The 19,035-nt window shown below is 31.9% G+C and overlaps 1 protein-coding gene across 2 annotated transcripts in view; it reads right to left on the bottom strand.

The window, feature by feature from the left end:
• LOC126880532 (activator of 90 kDa heat shock protein ATPase homolog 1) overlaps positions 1-15,101 on the bottom strand; it is a 32,313-nt gene extending 17,212 nt beyond the window's left edge. Inside the window, exons 1-5 of one of the 2 annotated variants that reach the window (XM_050644450.1) lie at positions 14,879-15,101; positions 14,608-14,791; positions 11,451-11,666; positions 6,229-6,361; positions 3,141-3,316 (exon numbers count right to left, since the gene is read on the bottom strand). In XM_050644450.1, the coding sequence (XP_050500407.1) occupies positions 3,141-3,316; positions 6,229-6,361; positions 11,451-11,666; positions 14,608-14,751 (669 nt within the window). In that variant the 5' untranslated portion in view covers positions 14,752-14,791; positions 14,879-15,101. The remainder of the gene's footprint in view (positions 1-3,140; positions 3,317-6,228; positions 6,362-11,450; positions 11,667-14,607; positions 14,792-14,878) is intronic. The other variant, XM_050644449.1, reaches the window with a different exon arrangement.
• Positions 15,102-19,035: the final 3,934 nt, after the last annotated feature.

Raw genomic sequence — 19,035 nt, 5'->3', positions numbered from 1 at the left:
CTTTGAACCGATGAAACTTACTAATCAGATAAACAATACATAAGTAAAGTAACTTGTGAAGCAGTAACAATTAATTTCATTTGGGATGCTAATTGTGGGGTATTTTCACGATTTTTTTCCCAAAAAGGAAGGGCCAACTTTATTTTAAGCGTAACTTGCTTAGAACTAACTAGAAGCTTTTTTAAAAACAAAAATATTTTTTTAAACACATTAAAAAAGTTGTAATGAGTTTTCCCCGAAAAGTGCTTCATTTTTTGGTTATTTCACATTGAAATATTCAATTTGGAATTTGACCAATAAGGGCCTACTTTTCACTAGCTATAACTCTGCTTCTACTGGGTCTATAGACTTCATACATACACCATCTTTATCACTTCTTTATAAGCTATATTTTTCCTAAGAATATTTTTTTCGAGAAAATAATCGATATGTCCAAAAAAGCAAAGTTGTGGAAAAGGACAAAAAACATCTCGGGGTTGCCGGGTTTCTCTTCAGAAAAATTTCTCTACTCTCTAGGTTCATTTAGAATGTTAAACAGGGTCGGTTTCTCTTGAAACATGTGACTATATCTAAGGTTAGCAAAAAAACTAAAATCGATTTTCATTGTGAATTTTTATTATTCTGCGCGCATGCGCACACACAGTATGGAGTTCGTTGCTAAATGTTTTAAGTTATGTATATATTAGTTCAAAAACAGCGTGGAAAGAATATATTAGTAAAATTGGAAAGAGATCCTTTGGAAAAGGTATAAAATTTTTTTATTAAAATCCCTTAAAAGGGCTACATCACAACAAAACGTTTTCGATTTTTATAAAAAATCATCATCAGTGTTCGATCTAAAAATAAGTATAACCGATTTAATGAATATAAAGTTGGTATTTAAATTTTGACTAAGGTTAGAGCAAGTTGGTTATACTTACAAACTGGATGCTAGCTGAGCCACAAAAGAAAAATATCCGGGAAAAACCCTTTACATATAATATAGATGACTTAAAAGTGCATACTTCAATAAAAAGCCCTGTGATGGTCACATGGCAACCAGGATAATGCCCTAAGGTAATGTATTGAGATTTCCCAACACGTGGGATCCAAATTGAGTTGATTACATTTCAATGGCTTAATGGCAACTGAATGCGAAATGAGTGATGTTTCTGAAAGGTGTCAAAAGACAGACGGACAACGTGACGTACAAGTTACCCTGTATTACCACAGCCAACTAATTGTAGTAAATTATTTTTTTTAAATTTACACAGTAATAACAAACATCAACAAATTTGTGGCTATAATTACATTTAAGTACCTTGATTATGTAAGATGTAGGTAGAGTATGAAATGATTTTTATAATGTAAATAGAGAATTAGCCAGAATGTATGCAGCCATCTATATATAATTCAAATGAAGTTGAATTAGTTAGCAAATAATGGATCCATTTATGTTAAAGAACATCTGGGACCAAATAATTAAGTGGAGATATTTTTGCTAAGATGTTTTATTTATATGGATAGGTTGATGATTGTGGTTCCTATTCAAATTGAAGTCAGTCCAACTGTGTTGATGAAAATTTAATTTACTATGAATTAAAAGGGGTTTTTGGTTTAATTGTACTAATTGGCAGAGTAAATTAGAGAGTCTGTAGTATATGAAAGTCTGATATCAAAATAGTGTTGAGATTAAGATAAGTAGTATGAGTCACAGGAGGAGACTGATATGATATAATGATATGTGAATTAATTGGTTATAGGTACCTGAGTGTTGAAATTGGAAGTGAAGACAGAATATTAATTGAACTAATAACCTGGGCAAAAGTATGACGTCCTTTTATGTAACATAGACATCTAGGACTAAAAATGTTTATGAATTAGGGATTTTTTACTAAGTTATCGAGTTGAATTGAAAAAGTTTAAAACTGGATGGATGTATGAAGGTGTTTTGGAAAAATAAGCATTATTTGTGAAAATAGTAAGTAATGAATAATGAATAATTTATGGTTTGATATCAGAATTGTTTACTGTAATGAGGTGTGATGAGAAAGGCTGGGCGCCCCAGAAAGCAGATCCCACACCCTATGGATAAGAGAGTGGAAGTATTAGGATGAAAAAAAAATTTTATCTATTTTTTCTGAAGTTTTTGTTGGACCTAGGACGAAAACCTGACCAAATGGCGATATGTTGTGAAATTGGGTGGAAGAGATCAAATAGTGTTAGAGTTGTGACTGGTCGATTTAATAAAAACTGTGGAAAAAAGTAGATTATTTTGGAAGACTAGTAGAAGTTAAGGGATAATGAGTTGATGTTAGAAAAGTCAACTGTTAGATAAGTAAATATGGAGGAAAAGTTAATACAAATGAAAAAGAATTTGGAAACAGGAAAGAAGTTTGGTCACTTGGTCTATTTGACACTATGTCTGCGAAATCTTGTAGTCCGCACCCGCACAAACAAAAGGAGTATAGCTCAGTGGTAGAGCGTTTGACTGGAGATCAAGAGGTTCCCGATTCGAATCCGGGTGTTTGCTATTTTTTTTAATTTTTGGTATTGTTTCAATCAAAATTTTTGGAAAGTACTAAGTAAAAATTAGTTTAATCTTTAAATAAATAAATTGTTCGAAAGTATATTTATTTCGTTGAAATCATATAATAGAAGTATAACTTCTTACGTGCGTACAAAGTACACACACATTCTTTTTTTTTTTGGACATGTCAAGTTTCTCAAACGACCGGACTTTTTGAGATATTTGCGAAAAACCGTCTAAAAACGTATTTTTTTTTTGAAAAATAACATATTCATTCGAAAAGTATTGACTTAGTGAAAAAACTTTATAGAACAAAGGTTGCTTAGAAGTAGTAAGTTTATCCATTTCCGGGCTTATTTTAAACGTATGTGCTTTCATGAGCAGAGTAAAAGAGCAAAAGCACACATCGGCACAATATCACTTTTTTTCTTTGACATGTTAGTTATGCGTATATACCAAATTTCACGTTAATCATAGCGGTTCTTTAAAATTCGGAAATTTTGCAATATTTTACCGTGAGTGAATGAACTACAAGAGAAAGAATTTATTCAGATACTTTTTTGCATCCTAAAGAACTCAAATGAATCTTTCTTGATTGACTGTCGTTATAAAAAAATAACATTTTATTTACCTGAGCTGTGCATTGAAATTTATGTGTCTGTTTAATATTTTTGGTGTCGAGTTTTATTCCTATCTGCTTATTTTCGTTATTTATCACTGGTTCCATGTTAATTTTCTTATTAAATCCACTAGTAAGAGTTTTGACATTATCTACCTTCTCGTCTCCTTTCTTTGGAAGAATCATACCTAAAAATTTTTATCTAATAAAATATTCTAATGTGGAACAAAAACATTGTCTTAAAAGTTTTTTGGCACCGATAAGAAGTCAAGGTCCGATGGGTAGACTAGCCTGGGCTTCTGCAGTGTTAATTACGAATAGATAGATTTTTATTACCCGTCCAAATTCCGATAGTGAACCACATGCAGGAACGGGACATTTCACACACGCCGACCGTTTATCGGTGACGATAAATATCGTTCAGCAGTCGGCCACTGCCACGGTATTCGCCGGCACGACCAGGAACTAGTTACACACATCGATTTTTATCGGCAAATTCCATTTAACAGATTGGTGAAATTGTAGGTATACGTTGTAACTTTAGCTTTGATAGTGCTTAATTTAAATTATTGAAATGTGATTTTACCGATTTTCTTGACAATGATGTCTTTACTTCGTCACTGGAGGCAAGACCAATTTTGTGGGACAAAACTTTGGACAACAATCTAACTAGGACACGAAGAGAGAGAAATAGACAAACGGTTGTTGAAAGGTAGCAAAGCAGTAGGAACGTGTCCAAAAAATGTGTCCAGGGTAGCCAATGATAGTGAGACCAGGGTAGCCAGTGATAGTCAAACTTATGAAATAATAAAAAAAAACAGTAAAATCCTGTATAAAAGGTTATAAAAAACCAGTCATCATCAGTGCTTACCTAAAATGAATATAACCTGATAAAATAATACAAAGATATTGAAATTTTGACTACGGTTAAAAAATTATCAGTTATACTCACGTGCAATGTACATGCTAACCACCAAGATAGTATTTAACAAAAATATGTGGGTCAAACCCAGTAAAAGAAGTCTGTCAAGGAAACATTGGTTTAAAAAGCTACATTAAGTATGGATGTTTAAAATATTTAGCTAATCTGCCCCAGGTAACATCTGAGCTGTGGATTTGACTTGTTTACATGTTGAAAGTATGACGGCAAGTGACAATGAGATAGATAGGACTTCCGAACGATGACAAGACAGAAATGACAGTTTTACAGGAAGTTAAAAATTAACCTGTCATATTTAAAGACTAAGGTGTACATCATGTTAAAATTAGAAATGATGTAACAACGCACTCCATTGTGAAAATTATCATTTAAAATTCATTAAGCTAGTTGTTACAATTAAAAATGTATTCACGTATACTGTAAGTGCAGTTAGGCAAACCACATTACACAAAAGTTTCGTATTCAATAACTAAATTCAGTAAATAAATCTTATTATCAATAGATCTAAGATTTAAAAAAGCAATTTTGTGTTGATTTAAAGTTATCGAATTTATTTAACTTATTGGTAGCTGTTGGAATTTGTGTGGGTAAGTGTGTAAGAAATCACAATGGGGGTGACTGAGGTGTAAAAATGTCTTAAATAATCTAGGGGATGTATCATTAAGAAAGCACAAGCTCAAACTTAGGCGACTAATTCTTAAAGACCTCGCAGGCTGCCCGGATCCCTAAGGGTCCAAAAAACAAAAACCGTAATAGGATGATGACAGTAGGGGCTGGGGGTATGAGATGTCTGTGAAGGAATTAGTGGGAAAGGAACATGAACGAGACCCAGAAAGAAAATTAGACTTTTGAATTGGTTTTACTAAAGATGAGTGTTATATTTGGTAATGACAGATTGAATAGGTACGGTGAGCATAGCCATATGTAGAAATATGATGATGGGTTGTATGTAGATAAAAATTTGTGGATGTCTGTGGATTGTAATAATGTGGATGTCTGTGGATGATGATATCAGTAATTTATATGTAGTTATGAATAGATAAAAGTGGTTAGCTGGCTGAAGATGACAAAAGGATTATTGTGGCTAGTACCAGATAAATTATTATAAGTGTGAATGTGGACGAAGCAGTAGAAGGGGGGTGAAAAGTAATATTGTAAATGTGTTAAGAAAAAAGTTGTCGATGGAGTGGTTGGAAGTCCCGATTTAACGAAACATGGCGGTTGACACAATTCGGACTTTTCTGCTTTTCTTTTATTATTTCTAGGTCCTCGTACAAGTCTAATTTTAAGAAGTCTTTCTGTGGATCTTGTGAAGTAGAGCGACATCATCTGGGATATTCAACATATGATTTTTTTGTTTGAGATGTTGAGAAAAGGTAGAAGTGTTCTCTCTTTTGGTGTGTTCAAGAGAGCGAGAAGCAAGTGTTCTACAAGTTCTTCCTATGTAAGTAGCATCACAGTCAGAACATTGTAGTCTATAAACACCACTACGATTCATGTAATTGATGCTATCTTTGGAATTGGATAGAGAATGTCCTAAGTTGTTGGATACTTTAAATGGAATTCGGATGTTGTCTACTGATCTTTTGATAGTGTTCGAAATATCCCCAGATAGCCTATCTTGGTGAAAGGCTATAGAAGCATAAGTAGGTTTGGTTGTCGAATCCCTAGGGAACGCAGCATGTCGTAAGACTTTAAGCTGTCTTTTATGAATGAGCTTGTCTATAATGTGTGGATCGTAACCGTTATTAAAGTCGATTTGACGAAGTATGTATATTACATGGTGTACAGTGTACAGCCATGTATATTACATGGTATACAGCCAACCACAGAAAAACTTTTTCCTTGTGAATTTTTATGAAATAATAGTGAGACCAACAGTGTTGCATGCATGTGCAACTTGGACAAAGAATCAGAGACCAGAAAAAAAGCTAAAGATTTGGAAGATGAAAACCTTGAGAAAAGTTTTGGTGGTATAAAGGAGGATAATGGGGAATGGTACAGAAGAACAAATCAGGAGCCAATGAAGTTAGTAAAACTAATATTTGACCTGCAATATATTCAAACTTATAAGAAAAACTATCAAATGCTGTCTTTTTTAATTTTTTAGATTATGACAATTTTGAGAAGTTTCTCCAGAGTGTTGATATGATCACTTACCTTTGGAGAACTCCTCCTTGAGACCCGAGATGTATTTTGATAGCTGGCTTCTTACAAAATCTTTACCAGTTTTTTTCATTATCTCCTTTAGCTTACAGCCCTCCTCATCCTCATCTGTCACACTGAATTGTATCTAAAAATAAAAATGACCCTTTGGTCTAATTGTTTTCATTAGAAAACTACTTATAGCCATTAAGACATCAGAATGTGAGTTAATTTTATCCAAACACACTTTTTAATAGCACACCAAACGGATTACTGAAATATTGTGGAGCAGCAATGACAGAACAATTAATAACATTAATTAATAAAATCATAAAACACAATAAAATACCGGAAGAATGGAGAACGAGCGAACTAATTCCACTATTCAAAAAAGGAGATAAAAAGCAGCCAGAAAACTACAGAAGTATCAACTTGTTAAATACTACCCTAAAACTTACAAGTTTAGCAGATGAACAACAGAGTTTTCGTACTGGAAGATCGTTAGTCCATTCTTTCACGGTTTTTGCTCTAAATTTTAAAGAACCGCTTGGATTGACATGAAATTTGGCATACGTATAGCTTACATGTCAAAGAAAAAAGTGATATTGTGCCGATGTGTGCTTTTGCCCTGGGGGTGACTTTCACCCCTTCTTGAAGGTGAAAAAATATATGTCCAAAATAAGTCCGGAAATGGGTAAACTGACTAATTTTAAGTAACTTTTGTTCTATAGAGCTTTTTCGCCAAGTCAACATTTTTCGAGTTATTTGCGAGTGAATATGTTCATTTTTCAAGAAAATAACCACATTTTTAGACGGTTTTTCGCAAATAACTCAAAAAGTAAGTATTTTGTCCAAAAAAATGTTCCTAGCAAAAATATAGCCCATAAAAAAGTAAAAAAAAATGGTGTACGCGTTAGGTCTTTGGATCTCGTAGAACCAGAGTTATAGCCAATGAAAAATATTTCGAGGTTAAATATCCAAAAAACTAAGCACTTTTTGGTGAAACCCATCATAACTTTTTTAAAGTGTTTAAAAAAAGCTTTATTTCTGTTTTTACAAAAAGTTTCTAGCATTAAATTTACGCAAGTTACGTTCAAAATAAAGATGGTCCCTTTTGATTTTGCAAAAAAAATCGGGAAGACCACCCCCTAATTAGCAATTTAAATGAAATTAATCGTTACCGCTCCACAAATTATTTTACTTATGTTGTGTTTATATGATCTGTAAGTTTCATCGATTCAAAGTGCTTATTTTTGAAAAAAATTGGTTTCAAAGTAAAAATTTTAAAAATTTAAATTTTGAAAAATATGTTTTTTTCAAAATAACTTAAAAATTGTTAGAGATACCAAAAATCTCGTAAAACAAAAAAAAGTCAGATTTGCTTTTCTGAATATCATGTATTTTTTTGTTTTTCTGTTAGACAAAAATTGATTAAGATTTGGTGTTTCTAAATTTGCATACATTCGTGATCAGTGACTCGTTCAACCCCTTTTAACTACAGCCCTTTCAATAATAAGGACTTTGAACCGATGAAACTTACAGATCATATAAACAGTATATACACGAGTCAAGAAACTAGTGAAGTCGTAACGATTAAGTTCATTTAAGATACTAATTAAGGGGTGATTTCTCGATTTTTTTACCAAAACCAAAAGGGACTAACTTTATTTTGAGCGGAACTTGTTTAATTTTGATGCTAGAAATTTTTTTATAAAACAAAAATGAAGCTTTTTTTAAACACTTTAAATAAGTTAAGTATTGCATTTGGAATTTGACGAATATGAACCTATTTTTCATTAGCTATAACTCTGCTTCTACTAGGTGTAGAGACGTGATATATACACCATTTTTTTAAATTTTTTACAGGCTATATTTTTACTAAGAATGCTTTTTCGACAAAATACTTACTATTTGAGTTATTTGCGAAAAACCGTCTAAAAGCGTGGTTATTTTGTTGAAAAAATGAACATATTCACTGCCAAATAACTCGAAAAGTATTGACTTAGTGAAAAAACTCTATAGAACAAAAGTTACTTAAAATTAGCCAGTTTATCCATTTCCTGACTTTCTTTGGACGAATATTTTTTCACCCCCAAGAGGGGGGTGAAAACCACCCCCAGGGCAAAAGCACATATCGGCACAATATCACTTTTTGTGTTTGACTTGTTAGCTATGTTTATGCCAAATTTCATGTCAATCCAAGCGGTTCTTTAAAATTTAGAGGTTTTGCAATATTTTACCGTTAAAGAACGGACTACGTGTACAGATGCAATATTCGTCGTAGAGCAAATTACTGAGAAATCACTAGAGTATAAAAGACCAGCATTTCTATGTCTGATTGACTTGAAGAAAGCATTTGACAGAGTAAGACTCAAAGATGCAATCCATCTACTGTATAATAGAGAACTCCCCCTAGATATAAAAACTATTGAAAACGCCTACCAAAACAACAAATGGAAGTCAGAATGGATGGACAACTTACAGAACCTATAGATATAGGCAGCGGAATAAGACAGGGAGACTCATCGAATCCTATGCCCTTCAATTTAATCATGGATGAAATCATCAAAAACGTCAACAGAGGAAGAGGATATAGAATGGAAAACAAAAAGTAATAAAACAATATGAAAAAAATTTTTTTAAGAAACGCTTTTATTTAGTTATGAGTGACTAAAAGATAAAATATAAAAAAATCAACTAAAAAGCAAAAAATAAAAAATCAAACTCGACGGATAATTCGAAAAAAACGTTCGTTAAAAAAATGAAAAAATCTAACACATTCGTTAAAGAAAAGCGTGGGGCGAGAACCGTTTATTCGATGAAGACGCGCCCCACGCTTTTCTTTAACGAATGTATTAGATTTTTCATTTTTTTAACGAACTTTTTTTTCAAATTATCCGTCGAGTTTGATTTTTTTATTTTTTGCTTTTTGGTTGATTTTTTTAAATTTTAACTTTTAGTTACTCATAGACTTGTTCTCCATACAATTGAAAAGTAAGATTGTTTTGCCTTCGCATTGCAACTGAATTAAAAATACAATTTTTATTTTATTTTTATATTGGTCTTTACTCTTTCGAGTAACTAGGTCCATTTTCTGTTGGAATTTACCAGCTGAACAGACGGGGTCGTGAATTGTAAGTTTTTTGAATTCCCTCTTGTCTTCTTCGCTTCAGCATCCATTTGGCTTGCAATTTTTAGAAGCCTTGGAGGTGTTACCAAGGAAATGGACCAATAAGTTTTCGATTTAAAAATCTTTTAGTAATATTTTAATATTTTCTAAATACACTAAGCGCCAAAATTAACGCACCACCTTAAAAATGGGACATTTTTATTGTCTCATATTTCCTAAACCTGTTGTCCGATTTTAGAGATTTTTTTAATATGTTATAGCTTTATTCTTCAAGAATATCGATGTAATAATATTGTTGCTAAACAGATAAGTGTCATTGTATACCGGGTGTAACCATGATAGTGTGTTTTTTCCTCAAAGTTTGGAACACCCTGTGGAATATTCTAGCGTATATAAAATATTCAAATTACAACTAAACTGTAACCTTAGGCTATCTTAACATTTTGCTTTTTGATTCATTCGCTTATGTTGGATAATAAAAAAGTTAGGTACTTTAATAACTAGCAACGTTCTTCATCAATCTAAATTTAAAGTTTCTAAATAAGTACGACAAACTTTAAGGGGTAATTCTGCATGAAAAAATAATGACTGTTTGCTTTATAAACATACGTCCGCAAATGCTTCGTTTCCGAGATACGGGATGTTGAATTTTTTCTTACAAACTGACGATTTATTTATTGCTCTAAAACCGGTTGAGATATGCAAATGATATTTGGCAGGTTTTAAGAGGTAGTTATTGCGCATTTTTTGGCATACAATTAAGAATTTTATATTCACCATTGGCGTGCATACGGGTGATACGACCGGGTAATATGATCCGTATGCACGCCAATGGTGAATATAAAATTCTTAATTGTACGTCAAAAAATGCGTAATAACTACCTCTTAAAACCTACCAAATTTCATTTGCATATCTCAACCGGTTTTAGAGCAATAAATAAATCGTCAGTTTGTAAGAAAAAATGCAACATCCCATATCTCGGAAACGAAGCATTTGCGGACATATGTTTATAAAGCAAACGGTCATTATTTTTTAATGCAGAATTACCCTTTAAAGTTTGTCTCACTTATTTAGAAACACTCTGTATTGATGAAGAAAGTTGCTAGTTGTTAAAGTACCTAACTTTTTTATTATCCAACATAACCGAATAAATCAAAAAGCAAAATGTTAAGATAGCCTAAGGTTACTGTTGAGTAGTAATTTCAATATTTTATATACGCTAGAATATTCCACAGGGTGTTCCAAACTTTGAGGAAAAAACACACTATCATTGTTACACCCGGTATACAATGACACTTATCTGTTTAGCAACAATATTATTACATCGATATTCTTGAAGAATAAATCTATAATATATTAAAAAAATTACTAAAATCGGACAACAGGTTTAGGAAATATGAGACATTAAATATGTCCCATTTTTAAGGTGGTGCGTTAATTTTGGCGCTTAGTGTATTAATAATAATGCTATTAGGATCGAAAACTTCATCTTTTCATCTTTTTCATAAAAATTTCATTTTAGAAAACTAAAACAATAGTCATCAGTAAAGAACCAATCAGATGTAAAATAGAAATTGATGGTATCAGTATTCAACTAGTAATGGAAGTAAAATAGCTTGGAATTACATTGTCAAGTTACGGAGACCTGGACAAAGAAGTGAGAAATCAAGTACAAAAAGCAAATAGACTGGCAGGATGCCTTAATAACACTATATGGTGAAACCAACATATTAACACAGATGAAGTCAAGAATTTATAAACCCAGTATAAGACCAATAATGACATATGCATCAGAAACAAGACCCGATACAGCCACAACACAAAGACTACTGGAAACGGCAGAGATGAGAGTACTGAGAAGAATTACAGGAAATACGCTGAGAGATCGAAAGAGGAGTAAAGACAGAAGACAATGTAATGTACCGTGTATAAACGAATGGACACTAAATAGAAAAAAAGAATGGAATAACCACATAACCAGAGTGGGGGAGACACGTGTGGTCAAAATAGCACGAGAAAGAAGAAGGAGATACTGGTTAATGTATTCGTTTCAAAAATTAATAAAAAAACTTAAATAACAACAAAAAACTCTTTTATTATGCTTACATCTAGCTCAGTAACATCATTCTCCTCTGAAAGATTTGGTATTTTGATTTTTCCTTTGAATTCCCTATCACTGCCGTCTTTTAACTTTCCAGACCAGTTTATAACTAAATCCCATTCATAGAAAAATATCAGTTTTCCTTTTCTATTATTGGCAGACGCTTCACCAGTAACTTTTTCTACATCTTTGATGGTGAGATCAGCTTCATTGGATTCCACCTAAAAATATGAATGTACTTATGTGTAGAGATCGGAATATGCATATGCACAGAAAATAGGGCAAATATATGCAAAAAATTTTAAAGAATATGCGAATATATGCGAATAGAAATTAATCCTAGGGTGCTTGGTAAAAAGAGTATAAGTCAAAAATGGGACATCATTAAGTTGGAGCCTACCTTTTTTACATTATTTTATGGATTTTGCTATTTTTTAATTTATGTAAAACACGAACGAATAAATTTTTGTTGTTTGTTTTAATATTAATTGCAGTTAGTTATTAGAAATTTTTTGTGGCAATTGCCCTGATAGATTACAGGATAGATTTGGCAATAGAGTCAGAATATTTAAATTTGTGTTTGCCAGATTGCACAGATGTTCTGCAGATTTAAATTTTATGACTTTCTTTTTATTATTTTATCATATATTATTTGGAATGAATGTACCTGGATACTGATATGCTGTTAGTTACTGAAAAGTGTTCACTTCGTCAATACGTAATTTTTGTTTTTATTGTGTGCCTTTTTAAAATATTAAAATGCCTACCTACAACTATTGTGCACGTGAAAGTTTTTCACTGTTTAACTTTATTATTTATACAAATCGTATTTTTATATAGATAATAATAAACTATATAATAGTATATAGTAAAATATAAATAATACTATATAAAGTATATAGTAAAATCTTAAAGCAGCAGAATTTTACTTATTTTACACTTTTTAACTTTATTATTAAAAAAATAAGAAAATCTACGGTTTCGTTTTGATTAAAATCTGTCTTCCTCCATCCCCCGATAGCACTATTTCTAGGTCTACCCGTTGTCAAGGAGGCTCTAAGGAAGACAGATTTTTACCATTCCGACCGTAGATTGTCGATATAAATTAGAATAATTTATATCGCAGTATGGATAGAACGCCCTCTAACGGGGAATAAGCGAAATTAATTTCGACTCAATTCAAGCTTTCTGCTTAACCCAGGTATAACATACCAAAAGGCACCGCCAGGAAAACATTCCACTTTGCGGTTCAGAGAGCCCATATGAAACGAGTCTTTGTACTCTATGCAGAGTATGGCATTAACAAAATAAGAAAATCTACGGTTTCGTTTTGATTAAAATCTGTCTTCCTCCATTTGGAGGAACACATAATATAGTTGGTTCGCTAAACTCAGACGCAACTGGCTAGATATTTTAGTCGATAATTTTTTTGTTTTTTGCCAATTTTGCAAAAATTGGCAAAATTACTAACTATTTAGTGATTATCAACTATTTACTAATTATTTTTTGCCAATTTTACTAAAATTGGCAAAATTACCGACTAAAATATCTAGAAAGTTGCGTCTGAGTTTAGCGAACAGACTATATTAGGTATTTGGTATGAAATTTCCAAAAACAGTTCTGGTCTGTGGTGAGACATAGGTAAACATCACATTTAAGGTATCCAACATGGGTTCCGCCTTTACAACCTGACCTGCAAAATCTTGCTGTAGTTAATTGGTCAATATTTGGCCAATTTTCGTACCCACATAACCTTTTATCTTCAGCTGGTTGTGCAGGTCGATCATTTTGTGGCCTGATTTATGTTTCGTCTTGTGTTTCTTCTTCCTGTTCGACCTATTCTTCCACTTCTTGATCTGATCTTTTTCTTTTAGGTGACACTAGTAAACTCTAGCTAACTTCCATTCTAAATGTAAGAAGATTTCGTATTTTCGATTTCAGCATATTATTTGCCCTACAATCTTCGGGTATTCTGTCCAAGCATTTACTAAGGCGCTAAATCTAAAAAATCAAGTATGACTTTCTGGTTTTCATCCAGATTCTATAATATTCCTATGAGTTACTGGTCGCAAATATCTACTCCACCACTCTACCCATATTAATATTGTAAGTTTTTATGGGAGCTGCAGTTACACCGGAAGTACCAGGAACCTCAATGTCACTTTGGGAAGATGTGTTTTTGTTGTGCATTAGGGAATTCTCACGAGTATCTTCTCCTTCTTGGTCAAAATCCGAAAAATGGCTGTCTCAGAGGCTTTTGATAAGGCTATTTGGCTCCTTATTCCTCGTCATATCAGAATCTGAGTCATCACTAAAGCCTTCTAGTTCTAAATCTTCATTAATAGTGTTCAGTACCTCCTCGATATCTTCTGGTTTGTTAAACTCAAAATCTGCAAACAGAGAGAACGACAATAATGATCACCCAACCCACACAATTGTGTTGGTAGTGATGTAATTGGATATTTGAAAATTATTAATATCATTTTTGAAAATATCTATGTATAGGTGCTTTAAATAAATATGTGTTAGTAATCTACAGGCATTTACATTTTATTATTGACATTTTTTAATAACAAAAATCTATTTACATTTCTTACTAAATTGACGACCCCCCTTAGTTGCAAGATAAGTTGTGACTGTGGAAACAAAATAAATTCAACAATCGTGTAACGTAGCGCAAATCACAACACTGAACCGACACTACCGGTCGTTCGTACTGAATGCTAGATTTTAATATTTAGCAGTTTAACATCAGTTTAAAACAAAACCACACAACTGTGTGGGTACGTGCTGAAAGGGATATTGAAATTAAAAATTAGGTACCTTCTTACTTCTCCCCAGTTAAAAATGATACTGTCACGTAACAGTTTTACTATGTATAAGAGTGAAGCAGCATCCATTAGAAAAAAGATGGTGTCGTCACTTCAAAAAGACGCTCAGTCTACTCATATTTACGTCTATGGTCACTATTTATGTGACAGTTTAAGAACATTTACTTATGTGACGTGACACTAAATATACTATTGTTTAAAAGTTGTGCTGCAATATAATATTGTATAAAAGCGGTACTTATTTGAAGCTGACAACTTAGCCAGTTGTTTATTTTATAACAATTTAAGTGGCTACGGAATTAGAGGTATCTTTTCCTGTCAAAATATTTACCTTAACATCTTTAAACAACTCCTTTATCCTCTCTTGAGACCAAGGTCCTGCGTTTTTTTCGGTCCAGTGCCAGTTGTTAACGTTTGTAGCATCTGGCCTTTCCTCCACGATCCACCTTGGATCTCCTTCGCCCCATTTAGCCATTTTGTATATTAATTTAAAAAATAATCACAGACAACGGCACCTAAAATAAGTTTGAGTAGGATTTATATTAACGGCAGTAATTATGTCATAAAACACGTGGGAAAAGTTAATAACAAATTTAACATACCTACCTAATTTTAGGTTATGATAAATTAAAGCTGAGTTAAAAGTTAACACAATTGTATTTGTGAAAACGGCAGTATGTAAATATCAACGCTCGAATATTCGTCTATAACTATATGACGAATTATATTACGATATCTAGAATCTAGAAATATTTTACGAAAATTCTAGATCCATTGAATTAAAAATGGTTAAAGTGACGTCAAATTTGAATTCTGTCTTCTGTCATTGTGACATGTGACAGGAGCTGTAGAAAACTGTAAATAGTTTCTAATTCTCCCCTAAAGATGATGCTGTACAAAGACTACCACAGCTCATACATCTCGTGCTGTGATAAATATCTTTGAAAATTTCGTCCAGAATAAACAATTTTATTTTTGTTTTATGGATTTTGTAAGATTATTAATTTATTATTTATTGTAAATTTTTACTCGATTAAATAAATTTAATATTTAACAAGTTGTATTTCATTCCAGAAATGTTTAATCGTTTAATATATTTGACCTTTTTTTTTATTAAAGCTTATCTAAACTTCCTGCTTTGTTTTGAATACTGAGATGAGAACATAGTGGACAGGGATAGTGGACTATGTTTCATGATTTCTTTTTTCAATCGGCGAATACCCATCTACGTAGAAGAGACAGATTTGAACAAAAATAGAATACACCAATAATATTAAATCAAAAGAATTTTTATTTTAATTTTACAAATTAAGACTTTGTCATATCAATTTTTTGTAGCTTATTCCAATTCCAACTAAAATAGTAAAGTAAATTGATATGACAAAGTATTAATGTATAAAATTAAAATAATAATTCTTCTGATTTATGCGTTTTTGTTCATTTTGTAAAGTTTTAATTTTGTAAGCAAACCCTTCTGAGGATAGATTGTTTAGCTTAGCACATGCAATGCCGACAAAAAAAGCTCCACAAAGTGAATAAAACGCTTAAATCAGAAGAATTATTATTTTAATTTTACAAATTAATAGGTACTTCTGTCGTATCAATTTACTATAGACGTAGACGGTAGACCTCCTTAGTTCAACGGTTCTCAATCTGCGGTACATATGTACCATGTGGTACATATCGTTATTTGAGGTGGTACATAAAACGCAAAAACAACCAAAATCAGCACCACTATTATATAGTTAATCAGATCACTTAGCTAGATAGGAATTTTAGTTAGGTGGTACCTACACTAAAAATAATAAAAGTATTTGATGATACATGACACAAAATGATTGAGAACCGCTGGTATAGTTAATATATAAGTTTATGAACTATGAGACCACTATTATTTTGGTTGCTGCTTCATTAACATACATTATGTTATGATTCTTTTAGTCCATGGTGAGACCGGCTCCCATCTGGAAAAATTTCTGATTCGGTTTCTTTGTGGATTCCTATTCAAAAATGTCCCCTTTAAACAAATCTAAAGATGCCGGGCGGAATTTTTGGGCAGAAATTGTTTAAACAATTTTTGTAAACAAATACAAAAGATCACGTTTTTTGCTCCGCAACATATATTATTTTTAAGTTTTGAGGGTCATTCTAAACAAGAAAGGTATCTTGTAAATTTTTTCAAAAATTTATAGTTTTCGAGTTATAGGCGATTTAAAATCTAAAAAATGCGAAAATGCGCATTTTAGAGGCTTCAAAACTCATATTTAAATTAGTATTTTTAAGGTTGCCAGATACTTAAATTGAAGTTTAAACATTCAGCTTCAAGATTCTGAAGAGTTATTGCGTCTAGCCTTAATTTAAACCGTTGTTTTTTAATTGTTAAATATTCATGTCCATTCGATTTTTTGCCGGTTTTGCTCTATTTCAAAAATCTCCAATTTTCCACCGAAAAATATTTTGTCTAGATTCTTTGGGACATTATAAATCAAATAAGTTTCTTGGCATTTGTCTCAAAAGTTAACAGTTCCCAGCTAGCAAGATAACGTTACATTAACGTTAAATTTAGGTTTTTTTGTATTGTTACGTAACATCTATCAAAAAATGACGTTACTGATACGAAATTTTAATACGTATATTATACGTATGAATTTATTCGTTTCTGAAACGTGGCTCTTTGGTAGGTTTTAATGCGTATGAATTTATTCGTCTCTAACACGTGGCTTTTTGGTAGGTATAGACACGTATAAGATCTCATTTGAGATTGCAGCGCCATCGCGTATTTATTTCGAACCTTTCATTAATACCTAACCTTACATTTCCGTCCATGATTAAAATCGTGTTTGTTTTTATGGAGTTATGTCAAAAAAATCGAATTATATTGTTGTGTGCCTCAATGTGATTCTTGGATAAAGCCTACCTAATAGTAATTTATCGTTTCATTCTTTCCCTAAATAGGATAAACAAAATAGAATTCTATTCAATGACAGTTTAGTTGAAAAACGAAATGTATGGAAATATCTTCTAAAAATGGGGAAGCAGCCTAGTCCTTATATGAAAGTGTGCAGTTTACGAATGAAGATTACTTTAAGGGTATGTTTATGTATTGTAATATAAAGTAGCTATTAATAATTTTGTCTCTTTCTCTCACATAAAAGTCAAATATAATGTTTATTTCAAATATTTAATAAATGTGTCAGCATCATCTATGTGGTTTTATTTACACAATAATTTTAAGTCCTATTTATAAATAAGCTTATCATTTATACCGAAAATTCTCCTAAAAAGTGACGTTATTGTGACGTTAAAAAGGTTACGTAGAAATAACGTAAAATGGTTACGTAACATCGCTGTGACTTTTATACGTATATTTTAGGTAAAATTTGATGTAACTTTTGACGTAACTTCTCCCAAAATTTTGACGTTTGTTTGACGTTATATATACGAACACTGTTAGCTGGGTTTTAAAGTTATAAATGATTCTAAATCCAAAAATGCGTTTTTGGCAGTTTTCGGATTTTAAATCGCTTTATATAACTTTAAAACTATTAACTTTTGAGAAAAATGTCAAGAAACTTATTTTATTTAGAATATTCCAAAGAATGTAGAAAAATATTTTTCCGAGGAAAATAGGAGATTTTCACGATCACTCTTCAGAATTTTGAAGCTGAATGTATACGAATATATCTTCAAATTAAGTAGCTTGCAACATCAAAAATACTAATTTGAATATCGATGGCTTAGTGTGAAAACCTCGTATCTCATTAAATTACAATTTTACAGGAGAGGCAAAAAACTGATTTTCTGCATAATATAATCTAAAAACAAAAACTACTGTTACGTATTTTAATGTGAGCACATTGAGACAAATATCTGATCTTGGCACAGAGCTGAAAGTGTTAAATGTTGCTATTAAATTGAAAATACAAATATTAACTATGAAAAACACGTAAATATCCTTGCAGTATATAGAGCCTTTGCCCAATAGTAACTATGATAACCTCGTATATCTTGATATACACGTGTTTCTCATCTAAAATGAGGTTGTGTTTATGATTATTTACGAGGTTTTCATTTTTCATAGCTTATTGCACACCTCCAAATACTAGGTTGATACAGTACAAATCTTTTGATTTAAGGTTCACAAAATGTTTCTATATGCCGGACTACCTTTTGTTGTTCACAAAAAAACATTTCTCCAAGTCGAATTTCTTAAACAAACACTTCAAATTAAGTACCAAATTCTTGGTTATAGATATACGTGGTATTCACACTAAATCAAGAGGGCAATTGATATACGTGGTTTCTTTTTTCGGCTGTAGAAAATAGTCTGGTGTATTTGGATTTTTTCTAACAGTTTTAAATCGTGAGATACAAGGTTTTCAAACTAAAACCACCAAAATGTTATTTTCGAAAAAAAAATGAGATACGAGGTTTTCACACTAAGCCATCGATATGAGTTTTTCAGATTTTAAATCGCCTATAACTCGAAAACTATCAATTTTTAAGAAAAATTACAAGATTCTTTTCCTGTTTAGAATCCAGATTCTTTTCCAGAGCAAAAATCGTGATCTTTTGTATTTGTTTAAAAAAATTGTTTAAACAATTTCTGCCCAAAAATTCCGCCCGGCACCCTTCAGATTTGTTTAAAGGGGACATTTTTAAATAGGAATCCACAAAGAAACCGAATCAGAAATTTTTTCAGACGGGAGCGGTCTCACCAGATGGACTATTTTATATCAACATAAAAAAGATATTCAGA

This window comes from Diabrotica virgifera, chromosome 2 (assembly GCF_917563875.1).
Source record: "Diabrotica virgifera virgifera chromosome 2, PGI_DIABVI_V3a".
Taxonomy (NCBI): domain Eukaryota; kingdom Metazoa; phylum Arthropoda; class Insecta; order Coleoptera; family Chrysomelidae; genus Diabrotica; species Diabrotica virgifera.
Note: the sequence above shows the minus strand (reverse complement) of the source record. Positions and strands in the feature narration are given on the sequence as shown.